This window comes from Nematostella vectensis, chromosome 13, assembly GCF_932526225.1.
Source record: "Nematostella vectensis chromosome 13, jaNemVect1.1, whole genome shotgun sequence".
NCBI lineage: Eukaryota > Metazoa > Cnidaria > Anthozoa > Actiniaria > Edwardsiidae > Nematostella > Nematostella vectensis.
Genome location: NC_064046.1, coordinates 2,568,999 through 2,581,578, shown reverse-complemented (window position 1 = coordinate 2,581,578; position 12,580 = coordinate 2,568,999). Strand labels below are relative to the sequence as shown.

The following is a 12,580-nucleotide window of genomic DNA, read 5'->3' as shown; positions in this document are numbered from 1 at the left end:
ATTCATGCTTTTGGATGATAATATTTAATCATCCGTATTTGATGGGCTTCTGTTTTATTTTATCTATCAGTTATTTAACATATGAACAGACCAGTATTTTATGAACTTTCCAATATATTTCCAAAAATAACCAATGCTTTTTCTTTAAATTTTGGGAGAGACATAACTTATACTTAGGCATGATTTTTTGTGGACAAGTCCAAGGGCCTCCCCATACACTTAACCATTTAGTTTTCTTTTCTGACAACCCCTTACCCTGGGTACCAGAGTCTCGAGCTTTGTTTACAATGTGTCTTTTTGTTCCCTAGAAAAAGCTCTAGAGCAAGGAAGTCATTATTCGCACATGATCTGACGCCAAAACCCAAACTCCAGAAATATAGGCTATTTTTCAGTTATCACGTGCACATGGAATTTTACAAGCAAGAAATGCAGTATGGATAGCTCATTCTTTCATCTGTGAAAATTCATAATATTTGCTTGCTGATTTTGTCCGCCATCTTATATCTGTTATTTACCAGTCGTTATTTTTTCATCTCCCCTTCATGGTTCCTGTGAATGCCCGTGCAACAGACTTGGTTTGGAAAAAATTCTACAATCCACAACAAAATAATGTGGGACACTTCGCACACAAACAACCTCCAACCCACTCCCCCTGATTGGTTAAAGGCGATTTTTCAGTCCAAAACACAAGAAGTCACTAGGTGGTCTTCGCCCTCCAACTGAGGAGTGGGGAGAGAACTCCGGGGAGAGTAAGTATCCAATTAGTTTTGTAACAGATTGTAGATGTATAACAACGACCTTGAACATAGAGTATGCAAAAGCTTCTTCATGATCTCGCTGCTATTTGCGAATCCACCCTAAATACCATATAGAGGTGAATTTTATTTTATTGCAATTAGTTGGACCTAAAACCCCAGAATAAGTCCTCAAGCTATTAGAAGTCCGATGCTGAAGTGAATTTATAGTTCAATCTTCAAGGGAGCGACGCCGAAAGGGAACAGATATCAATAACATTTACACTACTTCTCCTCAAAATGTTCACAAATATTACCTGGGTGGGCAGAAGTCGTAGGTTTTCCACTAGGATCTTGCTTCTACAAACACAACAACACGTGTTTGGTTAGCTCCAAACAACGAATTTTGTGCCCCAAAAATAGCAGAGTTTTGAGATGTTCCGAATCAAAATTTACCTTCAACGTATAAACACGTTTGCCATCGTTGTCCATGTAGTACATTAAATGCATTGTGTTGGGAATCAAGGCTACAAACTGTAGTTTATCTTACAAAATACTTATGGAACAGTTTCTTGAAGTTCGGAGTCGCACATGGGAAAGAAACCATAACGAGGCTACCCATAAGGCTTAGGGAAGTCGCTCTAAATAATGAAAGACAGAATAAATATTAAAATAGCATCATTACCCTACAGGAGCGGCCCGGTTAGCTCAGTCGGTAGAGCATCAGACTTTTAATCTGAGGGTCAAGGGTTCGAGCCCCTTATCGGGCGCTTAGATTTTTTTTCTTTTTCCCTTATGCGCCGCTCACAATCCACATCACTCTAGAAAGCTTAGCCAGTTTTTTTTAGATGTAGAATAACTGTTTTCCACAGAAAGCGAAGTTTTTCATAATTTAATGATTATGCGCTTAGATATTATCTTCTGTTATACTTACTATAATCCTTATACTTTAATTAACTTAAATGATTTTTTACGAAACAGATAAGACAAAACAATATTTACTTAATATGTAACTCCTGGACAAATTTAGTAAGCACTCACAATAATACTTGTTTAGGAGGGGCTCATTGTGAGAAACCACTCCAAGCTGTGATTTAAAAAAAATTGTGCCAGGGGTTAAAAAAACAGAATTATGTTTTCTGAACTGTTTTTGTCGTTGCAATCCTTCCTATGAGAGAGGAAAACATAAAATGCTGTTCAAATGCATTTTAGAATAAGTACAAATTATGACAAGTCTGACTTTGTGCAGAATGACAAGACATAACTATGTTTGTATTGGTAGAGTCGAATTCCAGTTTTTGGTGTATTGTATTTTGTTTTATTTACAATATTATATTGAAGCATAAAACATGTAACCCTATTCTTATTACACTAGAACATGTCAAGTAAGATATGAATCAATCCAAAGTTCTCCATAGCTATATATGTGTATTTCTCATCTGTACCATGTAATAGGGCAACAGATACAACCAGCCTTTTCAATTCCTACACAATGCATTTTTACCTTCTACCATCACCCCCTCTGCCCTGCCCTCAACCCCTCCTCCCTATGGAATCATTGTACATGTTGATTTGCCACTATACTTTGGCAAATGCACCTTAGAATACTAGCATGTTAATGTTTTGTTGGAATTGAATGCAATAATTGCATGAATAAGAAAAGAAAAAAACAGAGAAAGAAACCCCTTCTCGTAGAGGCAGCTCCAGCTCTAATCCAATTCTAATGGAATGCCAATGAAGGAATTCAGGAAAGAGGGGCAAAATTCATTGTTTTTTTTTTGTGTTCAAGAAAAGAGAATGGGGAGAGATTGACAAGCATGCAGGATAAATATATGAATTTCTTTTCAATGGAATAACCGAATAATAGAGCAAGTGTATATTAATTTGAGCATTTTTCGAAAGTATTGTGATTATTGAGCTTCCTGATATGTACATAAAACTGTTTATCATGAACCTCATTGGCACACTAATTTTTAGTTGGAATATTTGACAGTCCTATTTTACACCAGAAGAGATTAGAAAAAAAATCAGTAAGTCTTAAAAAAACTCTGCTTCTTGAGTGATTCAGCATCACATATTTCAGATTTCTTTCTAGATGAAGCTTTTTGTAGTAAGAGACTTTTATGACTTTGTAATGACAAGGGCTACCAGTAAGATAATTAAAACGACTGATATTAGTATAATACAGAGCATCTTTCTTGAGCTTTTCTGGTGCTGTTCAGCCTGTTGTCAAACAAATAAAAAATGTCAATAACATAGTACTGAATATGAAGTGCATATAATAGTCAATAACATAGTACTGAATATGAAGTGCATATAATAGTCAATAACATAGTACTGAATATGAAGTGCATATAATAGCCAGAAGTCAGGGGAAGGGGATGAGCGATCATAGATATCACACAACAAATCTAAGATCTGGTGTTTTTTGTTTTTGTTTTTTTAACAAGAGAGAGAGCTGAAGCTCCCTGCACCTAGCCCCAGCCATGCACCTGCAAAAACACACAGAAGTACAAGGAAGAATCACCTTACACAAAAGTAAACAACACACATAGGGGCAGGTGGTAGTCATTTTTTATATAACTAGAAATCAGACATTTGCCATATTATATATCCTTAGTAAAAATAGAAAAAATAGCTTTCCTACTCCCTGTAGCCCAGAGAGAGCACAAGATTTCATGCACAAAGAACTGCCAGCGCATACAACAGCATCAGCATAAACTTTACCACCAGGGCACAAACATTGGTACACATAGTTGCTCAACATCACAGATAGGTTTCACCTCCAAAGCACAAGCACAGACGGAATCAACAGTATAGGACACAGAGGTGCACCAGCAAAAACAGACACACCACCAGTGAACACAGAAGCTCTCAGTTGCACCAGATAAGACAGTCCTTACTAAAAAATAGCTTTCCTTTTCCCTGTAGCCCAGAGAGAGCACAAGACACACCCCCCAGAGCACACAGAAGCTCTTGGTTGCACCAGATAAGACAGTCCTTAGTAAAAAAATAGCTTTCCTTCTCCCTGTAGCCCAGAGAGAGCACAAGACACACCACCAGAGCACACAGAAGCTCTCAGTTGCACCAGATAAGACAGTCCTTAGTAAAAATAGATTTCCTTCTCCCTGTAGCCCAGAGAGAGCACAAGACACACCACCAGAGCACACAGAAGCTCTCAGTTGCACCAGATAAGACAGTCCTTAGTAAAAAATAGCTTTCCTTCTCCCTGTAGCCCAGAGAGAGCACAAGACACACCACCAGTGAACACAGAAACTCTTGGTACAGGGACCGCGGAACCGGTATTGCCGGTATTGCCCGAGCAATACCAGAAATCGGCGAGAGGAAAGACATACCTCAGAAAGTGCTCGAGTTAAGCGGAAATCAGTGCCATTTTTCGAAATTTTCTCGGGGGGAGAACCCCCCCGAACCCCCCTACTGGGGCTCGGGCCGTAGGCCCTTCGCGGCGACGGCCTCCGGCCGCCGCGGCTCCGCGGTCAGTTATGGCCAAAGAGTTGGCAATACCAAGATCACGCCCGCTCCGCGGGCCCTGTGGTATGCACCAGATAAGACAGTCCTTAGTAAAAATAGCTTTCCTTTTCCCTGTAGCCCAGAGAGAGCACAAGACACACCCCCCAGAGCACACAGAAGCTCTTGGTTGCACCAGATAAGACAGTCCTTAGTAAAAAAATAGCTTTCCTTCTCCCTGTAGCCCAGAGAGAGCACAAGACACACCACCAGAGCACACAGAAGCTCTCAGTTGCACCAGATAAGACAGTCCTTAGTAAAAATAGATTTCCTTCTCCCTGTAGCCCAGATAGAGCACAAGACACACCACCAGAGCACACAGAAGCTCTCGGTTGCACCAGATAAGACAGTCCTTAGTAAAAAATAGCTTTCCTTCTCCCTGTAGCCCAGAGAGAGCACAAGACACACCACCAGTGAACACAGAAACTCTTGGTATGCACCAGATAAGACAGTCCTTAGTAAAAAATAGCTTTCCTTCTCCCTGTAGCCCAGAGAGAGCACAAGACACACCACCAGTGGACACAGAAGCTCTCGGTTGCACCAGATAAGACAGTCCTTAGTAAAAAATAGCTTTCCTTCTCCCTGTAGCCCAGAGAGAGCACAAGACACACCACCAGTGGACACAGAAGCTCTCGGTTGCACCAGATAAGACAGTCCTTAGTAAAAATAGATTTCCTTTTCCCTGTAGCCCAGATAGAGCACAAGACACACCACCAGAGCACACAGAAGCTCTTGGTTGCACCAGATAAGACAGTCCTTAGTAAAAAATAGCTTTCCTTTTCCCAGTAGCCCAGAGAGATCACAAGACACACCACCAGAGCACACAGAAGCTCTCAGTTGCACCAGATAAGACAGTCCTTAGTAAAAAATAGCTTTCCTTTTCCCAGTAGCCGAGAGAGATCACAAGACACACCACCAGTGGACACAGAAGCTCTTGGTTGCACCAGATAAGACAGTCCTTAGTAAAAAATAGCTTTCCTTTTCCCAGTAGCCCAGAGAGAGCACAAGACACACCACCAGTGGACACAGAAGCTCTCGGTTGCACCAGAGGCCCAAGTAAAGGAAGACACACCAGTGCACAAGCGAACATAGCAGCACCACTGCACACAGAAAGTGTAAATAGTTGTACAAGCACACAAGTACCAGCACCCACATATGCACCAGAGCCCCTTGAATCAAGCAGGCGTTTTCCAGAAGTTCCATCTAGACAGGGCCAAACCAAGGATCTTAAGAAAGGAAGGATCCATGGTTCTATTATGGATTTCATTATACCTATTAATATTTTTTAAAATTGCAGAAATCAGGGCCACCACTTGGTCCACCCCAAGATTTTCCATGGACATTTTTTGTTGGAAGTTACAATTGCATTATTTGCATCATTGTCAAATACAATATTAAAAGAGACCTGACCTTTTTTAACTGTTCCAGACCTTGCTCAACTTTCACTGAAGCTTGTTCAACATTATAATCTATTCTGTCAAGTATGGACCCCTATAAGCAAAATGTCATGTTTAATTCTTGATTCAGTTCGAACACATAATAACAGTACCTTATATACCGCATATAAGACGCACACGCATATAAAACACACCCAGAATTTTAAGTTCAAAATAGTAAAAAAGTCAATATTCAAATTTTTTAAAACTTGCATTGCGTGCTACAGTAAGAAAGAAATGCCACAAAAACCAAATTTGCCATTGGTTAGTGAACAAGTGCTACAGTGAAGATCAACGCCATGACTGTCCTTTATCTTTGGCATCGTCTTACGTTTGAAAATCACCATTGGTTTAAACTTCGTTCCATCCAAATTATAAAAAGTGGCATTCTGCAGATAAGACGCACCCTAATTTGAAGGTCATTTTGGAGTGAAAAAAAATGCAGCTTATATGCGGGTAAATAGGGTAAATTGGAATGTACTGTACACAAGTACAAGAAATGTTTGTTTTAGTGCACTGGGTTCAGATTTTATTCTTTTGGGAGAATGCCATCATGTCTTTATTTCAAGTATCAAATATAAAAGAAATCAAGGTAAATAATAAAACAGTAAGACATTTTAAACAAAAACAACTCCTATTATAAGTTAAGAATGCATCTTTTGCTGTTCGATAACAAAAAAAGACTCTGGTTTGGTTAATTTGCATTTTGGGGTTGTGTGTAGTGGGGAGGGGCTTTTTTGAAGATGCACTTGCTAGATATTTCGTATATTTGTAGCATGGCATATGATGTAAGCTTTCATGTAAGCTTTCACTAAAGTCAGCATTTGAGGTACTTTCATTCTATTACGGCTGTCAATATGTGAATCATCAGACATTTCAGTTACATGTGTGTGAGATAAGGATCCAGGTACCTGTTCCACAATCATAGTAGCCAAATCCCTGAAAATTTCATTCAGTTCGGATATAGACTGTACAATAGACTGAATCTCTTTTTCTCGCTGCTCAACGATTGCTGAGTTATCTTCTACTAATCTCATCTGATCATTTGTAAAACCCTATGGAAAAAACTCAATTGTTACCAACATCATTATTTTGGTAGCATGGTAGCATCATGAAGCATAGTACCATGACTATGATAGTTGCACTGTCATCACCATCGCCGCCGCCGCCGCCGCCGCCGCCACCGCCACCGCCACCGCCACCACCACCATCATCATCATCATCATCATCATCATCATCATCATCATCATCATCATCATAATCACAATCATATAATTGTTGCCACAAGAAGTACAACCAACCACCACATTAACTACAACAATCAACCAAAGACAATCAACCACATCACAAACAACTTCACAATTATAACCAAAACACATTATTTTAATCATTCTCATTTCGGAATCATGAGTAAAAAATGTGCCCTTAGATTATGTGATTGCTCAAGACTGTGTATTGGGTAGCTGAGAGGATGCCTTCAGCCGTTACACCCACCCCTAGCTTTGACAAAATATATAATGATCATAATCCCCTCACGACCTGCTTCAGCCCTGTTATCTATTCATCAAAAGCGTTCCACTACTGTTGTCTCTAATGCATGTGCTTACTCTGTCATATAAATCGTCATCTTCGACAACATCCTCATTCATTAAAGCACTACTAGTTGATGGTAATCCTGTATCAAAAAACTGCCTCTCGCGTTCTTCTCTATTCTTTAACCCTTTGAAGACAAAAGTAAAGAGATCATAAGATTACAGGAAATAGATACAACCATGAATAGCCTTTATTGTCAAGGTCTTTATGTCTAAAGTATCAAAGAATTTTGAGTCAAACATCCATAGGAGTACAAAAAGTACAGTAGCTCATTTCATTCAAGTACAGTCCTACTGATTTACTGTTGGTCTTTCATTTATTGCCGCTATGAGCTTAGCAAACAAGAGTAAAAATTTTTCTAAATCTTTTTCTAAACACAGAATAATCTAATAATCATTTAAAAGTAGTAACTCTACTTACGCTTAAGGTATGTTGATTGACTTTTCCTAAAATTTGTTGACAACTCCTGTAAGCTAACAGCCAGTGAGGATATAACATTCTTTAGTAACCTCTGCTCTTGTTTGCCAGCTGTTCTGGACTGACGGCTCATTTTCTGGACTGCATTCTGACACTGGTGGAACATCTATACACAGAGTTTTGAAAAGATTTGAATTTAGCTCCTCTGAATGGAGAAATAGAATAAATAGAAAAAAAACATATAAATGCTGATGTTAGAGTAAAGTTGTTGGCACCAACCTGTGTGATTTCTTTTGTGGTTATCTCAATGGTCTGCTCCTCATCAATGCTATCGTCAAGTGTCGGTCTATTAAGGTGACGGTCATGAAGAGTAGATAAATCTTTCACTAAAATAACACAAGAAATGAAGCTCAGTGTTGAAAAACGGAAGAATACTCAATAAAAATGTTGATGTAGAAGAGGGAAGAATAGAAGGGAGAGAGTGGAGGAACAGAAAATGTTGATATAGGAGAGTGAATAATAATAATAATAATATTTGATATTTCTTAAGTGCAAATTAACATACAGAGTTATTTTCAAATGCACAAAAACAGAAGGGGGATTTGCTGATTAGCAAAGATCACTGAACATTTTGGAAATTTCCTTCTGGCTGACAGGTGGACAGAGGGATGGATGAACTGAAAAAAGAATATTTACTTCTCTGTTTTATTCTTGTTATTTCATATTGGATCTGAAAAAGAAATGAAATAAATCAAATACTAAAGTACTTTATCAATAATAAAGGCTACATTGAAAATTTAATCTTAGATAAATGCCCACAGTTAGCTAATTCCATAATATAAAAAAAGAACAAGATCTAGGTTCACAGGCCATGGGGCAAACCGCCAAAAAATGTGTGTGTGGGAGGGAGGGGGGTGGGGGCGTGGAACTGTACAGGACCCGAAACGATCCCAGGACCCGAAACGATCCCAGGACCCGAAATGATCCCAGGACCCGAAATGATCCCCAAAAGTACCCCAACTGATCCCGGGACATGAAACGATACTGAGGAGTCCCCGAAATCAACCCCACGGAATTGTGGTAATGGACAAAGGGAAAGCAGAAGAAAGCACTTCCAATTCTTAAAGCATAATAAAGGGTTGACAGCGAATCTATTTCTAAATAACATGCCTTAAAAACTTAAATTCCAATAAATACTTGTATTTATTACATTGCCACGGCGGTAAACCCATATGAGTCCAAAACAAATACACAACAATTGCTACTGAAAGGAGTACAACATAAACATAGCACAGCCTTGCTCAGAACAACCAAACTTTTGACCTTCGAAGGGGGAAACATTTGCAGTTCCAACACATGACTCTGACACTATAAATCTCGTTTCCGGTAAACATCACCCCTGAAAATCTATATTCATTCGACAACCAAACGTGTATTTCACCACGAAATCCATGTTTACACAAGCGAATATTTACCGACAGCCGGTTTGGCCGAGAAGATGGAATGACAAAAGCACACTGAGTAATGCACTCAAACAACCCTTCTACTACCGTTGCAAAATATTAAGAGATGTGGCTTTTGTTCAAAGCAATATGTGAGTTTCCTCATGTAGTAGTGTGTTTACACCACTGCATGATCTCTCTCTATCTCTCTTTATGATAGGTCTTTTATTCACCGAACAAAAACAAACATTTTCCTACGGGAAAGCAGAGGCATGTCTCATCTGTGGAGACTTTCTTTTATGGCTTGTTATGTATAAATGATTTATTCACGCCTGGTTCTTCAAATTACCATCACGGGAATTGTTATTTGACCCCAATTGCTGACTCAACCAAGCTATCGAAAGCTGTGTTTCCCACGTAGTCGTAAATAAAAATCTTAATACTATGGTTTTAGTTTATTCAAATTTCTGCATAGTAACAAAAATGACGCTAAAATGTCTCATGTGTTTTTAAAACTGAAAGCCAATCCCTCAACATTCCATTAATGCAATTCCTTGGGGTTTATTTCGGGGACTCCTGGGGATCGTTTCGGGTCCCGGAATCAGTCGGGGGACTTTTGGGGATCATTTAGGGTACAGGGATCATTTCGGGTCATGAACAGAACTCTCAAAAACTGAAGAATGAAAATAGAGAAAAATTAACAATGAGCTAACCTCCTCCACGGCATCAATCCTGAAAAGCAAGTGAAACAAAATAAAGTCATTACTAGTGTATGATAAACAATTCGTTAAATCTCCCTTTTAATTAAATCAAAGCTTTGACTTATTTAGAACCTGTAAATACAACGAATTTAAAAACGTTGGCCTTTGTTAACGCTTAATCAACAAGCGATTATGTACAAATTAACAATTGAGCCTAAAAATAGTTTACACTAAAGAAAATAACGTAGTAAATCATGCCGAAGTGCAATAAATATGATACAACAACATAAAATGGCGTCCTACCATTGTGGGGGAAGCGAAGATATCGGTGCTTGGGTGCCTAACTCTGGATCAACCCTTTGGACAAGGGCAACTGTGTCGTCATCCTGTGAAAACGGGGCATAAAGCTACAAAGCATCAGTCATAACTCAACGACAAAGACGAGCAAAAGATTTATTTGAAGGGTGCATTACTTATAAATTGAGTGGTGCACACTAAACTAAAATGTACCCCGTCTGAAACTCTACGTACAACAGGGCTATCCCCCATGGAGTAAGCCTTGAAGCGGCTGATTTCTGTCCGTAGATTGAAGTAAACATCGGTTAAGCTTCGGACCGCCATGTTCTTGGTGTCTTTTAGGTGACAAAGTACGGAAATATTCGGTATTAAAGCATTCCTTCGGTCAGGCAGCCGCCATCTTGGCCCAGCTGCTGTGTCAAATTCCTCGAATGAGGACTGGGCTCTACTTCCGGTTACGTGAGTATAGTAACACGGCTACAAGATGTTACTTTCTTTTTTTCTTTTTTTTTTTTTCTTTTTTACGCGGTTTAGATAAACCAGCGAACAATAGCTGAACTGACTAAATTAAATACTTACTAGGTTCCAATAGTCGTCGGCTCTCCCGGATTTTCTGGATCGTAGGTAAAGGAATGTTTCATAATGTGATCTTGCCACCAAGACTTCTTTCTCTTCTTTGGATTCAATTTCTTTGTGTCTGAGCCGAGTTCCTAGCGTTGAAAACCCGTAACTCATTATCGAATTTTACCTTTTTATCGCGTATCCATTATTACGACACTCTAACCAGGGTTTTGTACCCTTTGTACCCGTTAAAAATAGCTTGAAACCGCTACGATTTTTTTTGTCATGCGCAGTACCGCAACTGGTGGCCCCTCCTCGCCAAAGACATAAAGATAAGAAAAAATGAAATGAAATAATAATTATTTTGTTTCCCACGCATAAACCATAGAACCATATACCACCTTTTCTTTTTATGGTATGAGGATTAAAACAATTTATAGATTGCACAGAAAGCGATGAAAGATGTAAATCTGATTTCCTGATTCTATTTTGACCAGTCGTAGGTACCAGCACTACCCGTCGAAAAGATCGTGGGCAAGCATTTTTTGTTTATATACATATTTTTTTTATTTTTAGATAAACGGGAAGGGATGTGTCGGTGTCCCTATGTTTATAGCCGTCGTGCGTGACGACGCGGGACTTATGGGTAGCGACACTCGCCCTCGCATTTGAAATCCCCTTCACATCCTCCCTTAATAGTATCGAACAGGGGCTCATAAGTAGGGGCAATCATCTGTATTATATTTAAATGTCACAGCGTTTCCTAGGATTAGGCTATTTTTTAGACACGCGCGCACGAACGGGCCAATCAGCTACTTTGACGTTGGTCGCGCGCGCGAGTGACGTGAGGCTGCACGCGCAAATTGCAGTTAGGAAAAATATTTTTTATCTATCATCCGTCGGTTTTGTTTGTTTACCAAAAGAATTGCAAGCTAGAATTCAAAGTCATAGGTAGCATTGGATTCATATTAAAGAAGAGAGCAACAAAAAGTCAAAGTACCGAAGAGAGAACATAGCTTTTTGTCTGAGACTGCGCGTGCAGTTGAGCTCAGCCAAAACGTCAACACAAAGGTTGAATCTGATTGGCTAATCTGCGCGTCTAAAAATAGCCTGATCCTAGGAAACGCCGTGACACCTATATAGTACCAGAACATGGGTAAGTTGATTGTCCCTACTTATGAGCCCCTGCATCGAAGTAAAACACAGACAAAATTCCATGAAACTACTGTGTAAAAGCGTGTAGGTAGGTGCTGCACCAAAAAAATGACCCTTTTTTTATTCGCGATTACTAAATGTTTGCACAAAATATTTATGATTGCCCACCGCCCTCAGAATCTGGACACCTCCTTGATAAAAAAAATTCAAAAGATAGCGAGGCGCGTACCCAGCGGGGGGGGGGGGGATGCGCAGAGTGCACGCACACCCCCCTTGGCGGCCAAAAAATTGGACATCCCTTTATAAATCTTCACCTCCCCTCCCCCATCCCCCAATGTAAGATTACGCACCTGGGGTTAATCTTTAAAAAGGAATTCATGCAGAATCAAAGAATCCCATCAATTTGGAAATCTTCAAGTAGACCTGGCCTGTGGGCTGGTGGGGGCTTCATTTATCTGGTTCGTATTTTTTCAACCTTGCTCTTTTTTTTAACTTAATATACACTTCCATGCACAGACAAAAATAAAAACAATATCAGGGTAAAGACTTGCCTGTCGCAAGCTGGAGGGATCGATTCAGCTCTCTACTTTAACCAGTCGATGGAGGTTCAGTTCGAGTTTTCCGCAAGAAGAGATGTGCCGCTGTTAAACCGGAAGCAATATTTGAGGCATTTCCGGTCAATGAGTGACCCTAGTTTCCTTTCTGCAAAGTCCAGT

The 12,580-nt window shown here is 39.6% G+C and overlaps 1 protein-coding gene and 1 non-coding gene across 5 annotated transcripts; one reads left to right on the top strand and one right to left on the bottom strand.

Annotated features, from left to right (window-relative positions):
- The first annotated feature begins 1,431 nt into the window (after positions 1 to 1,431).
- On the top strand, positions 1,432 to 1,504 carry Trnak-uuu. The gene has a single exon. It is a non-coding gene; the product is annotated as a tRNA-Lys (tRNA).
- A 525-nt stretch (positions 1,505 to 2,029) lies between these two features.
- On the bottom strand, positions 2,030 to 10,995 carry LOC5513334 (syntaxin-16). 4 transcript variants are annotated; one of them, XM_032382944.2, is made up of 10 exons: positions 10,728 to 10,995; positions 10,155 to 10,258; positions 9,864 to 9,882; positions 8,405 to 8,438; positions 7,988 to 8,094; positions 7,712 to 7,874; positions 7,306 to 7,418; positions 6,610 to 6,753; positions 5,673 to 5,753; positions 2,030 to 2,957 (listed from the first exon to the last, which is right to left on the bottom strand). In XM_032382944.2, the coding sequence occupies exons 1-10, from the start codon at positions 10,881 to 10,883 to the stop codon at positions 2,856 to 2,858; spliced, it is 1,023 nt and encodes a 340-aa protein (XP_032238835.1). In that variant the 5' UTR covers positions 10,884 to 10,995; the 3' UTR covers positions 2,030 to 2,855. The 4 variants fall into 4 exon arrangements, with proteins under 4 accessions (XP_032238835.1, XP_048576706.1, XP_032238836.1 ...); XM_048720749.1 differs by having other exon boundaries at positions 10,155 to 10,237; XM_032382945.2 differs by lacking the exon at positions 10,728 to 10,995 and adding an exon at positions 10,362 to 10,607 and having other exon boundaries at positions 10,155 to 10,237.
- Between the last annotated feature and the right edge of the window lie 1,585 nt (positions 10,996 to 12,580).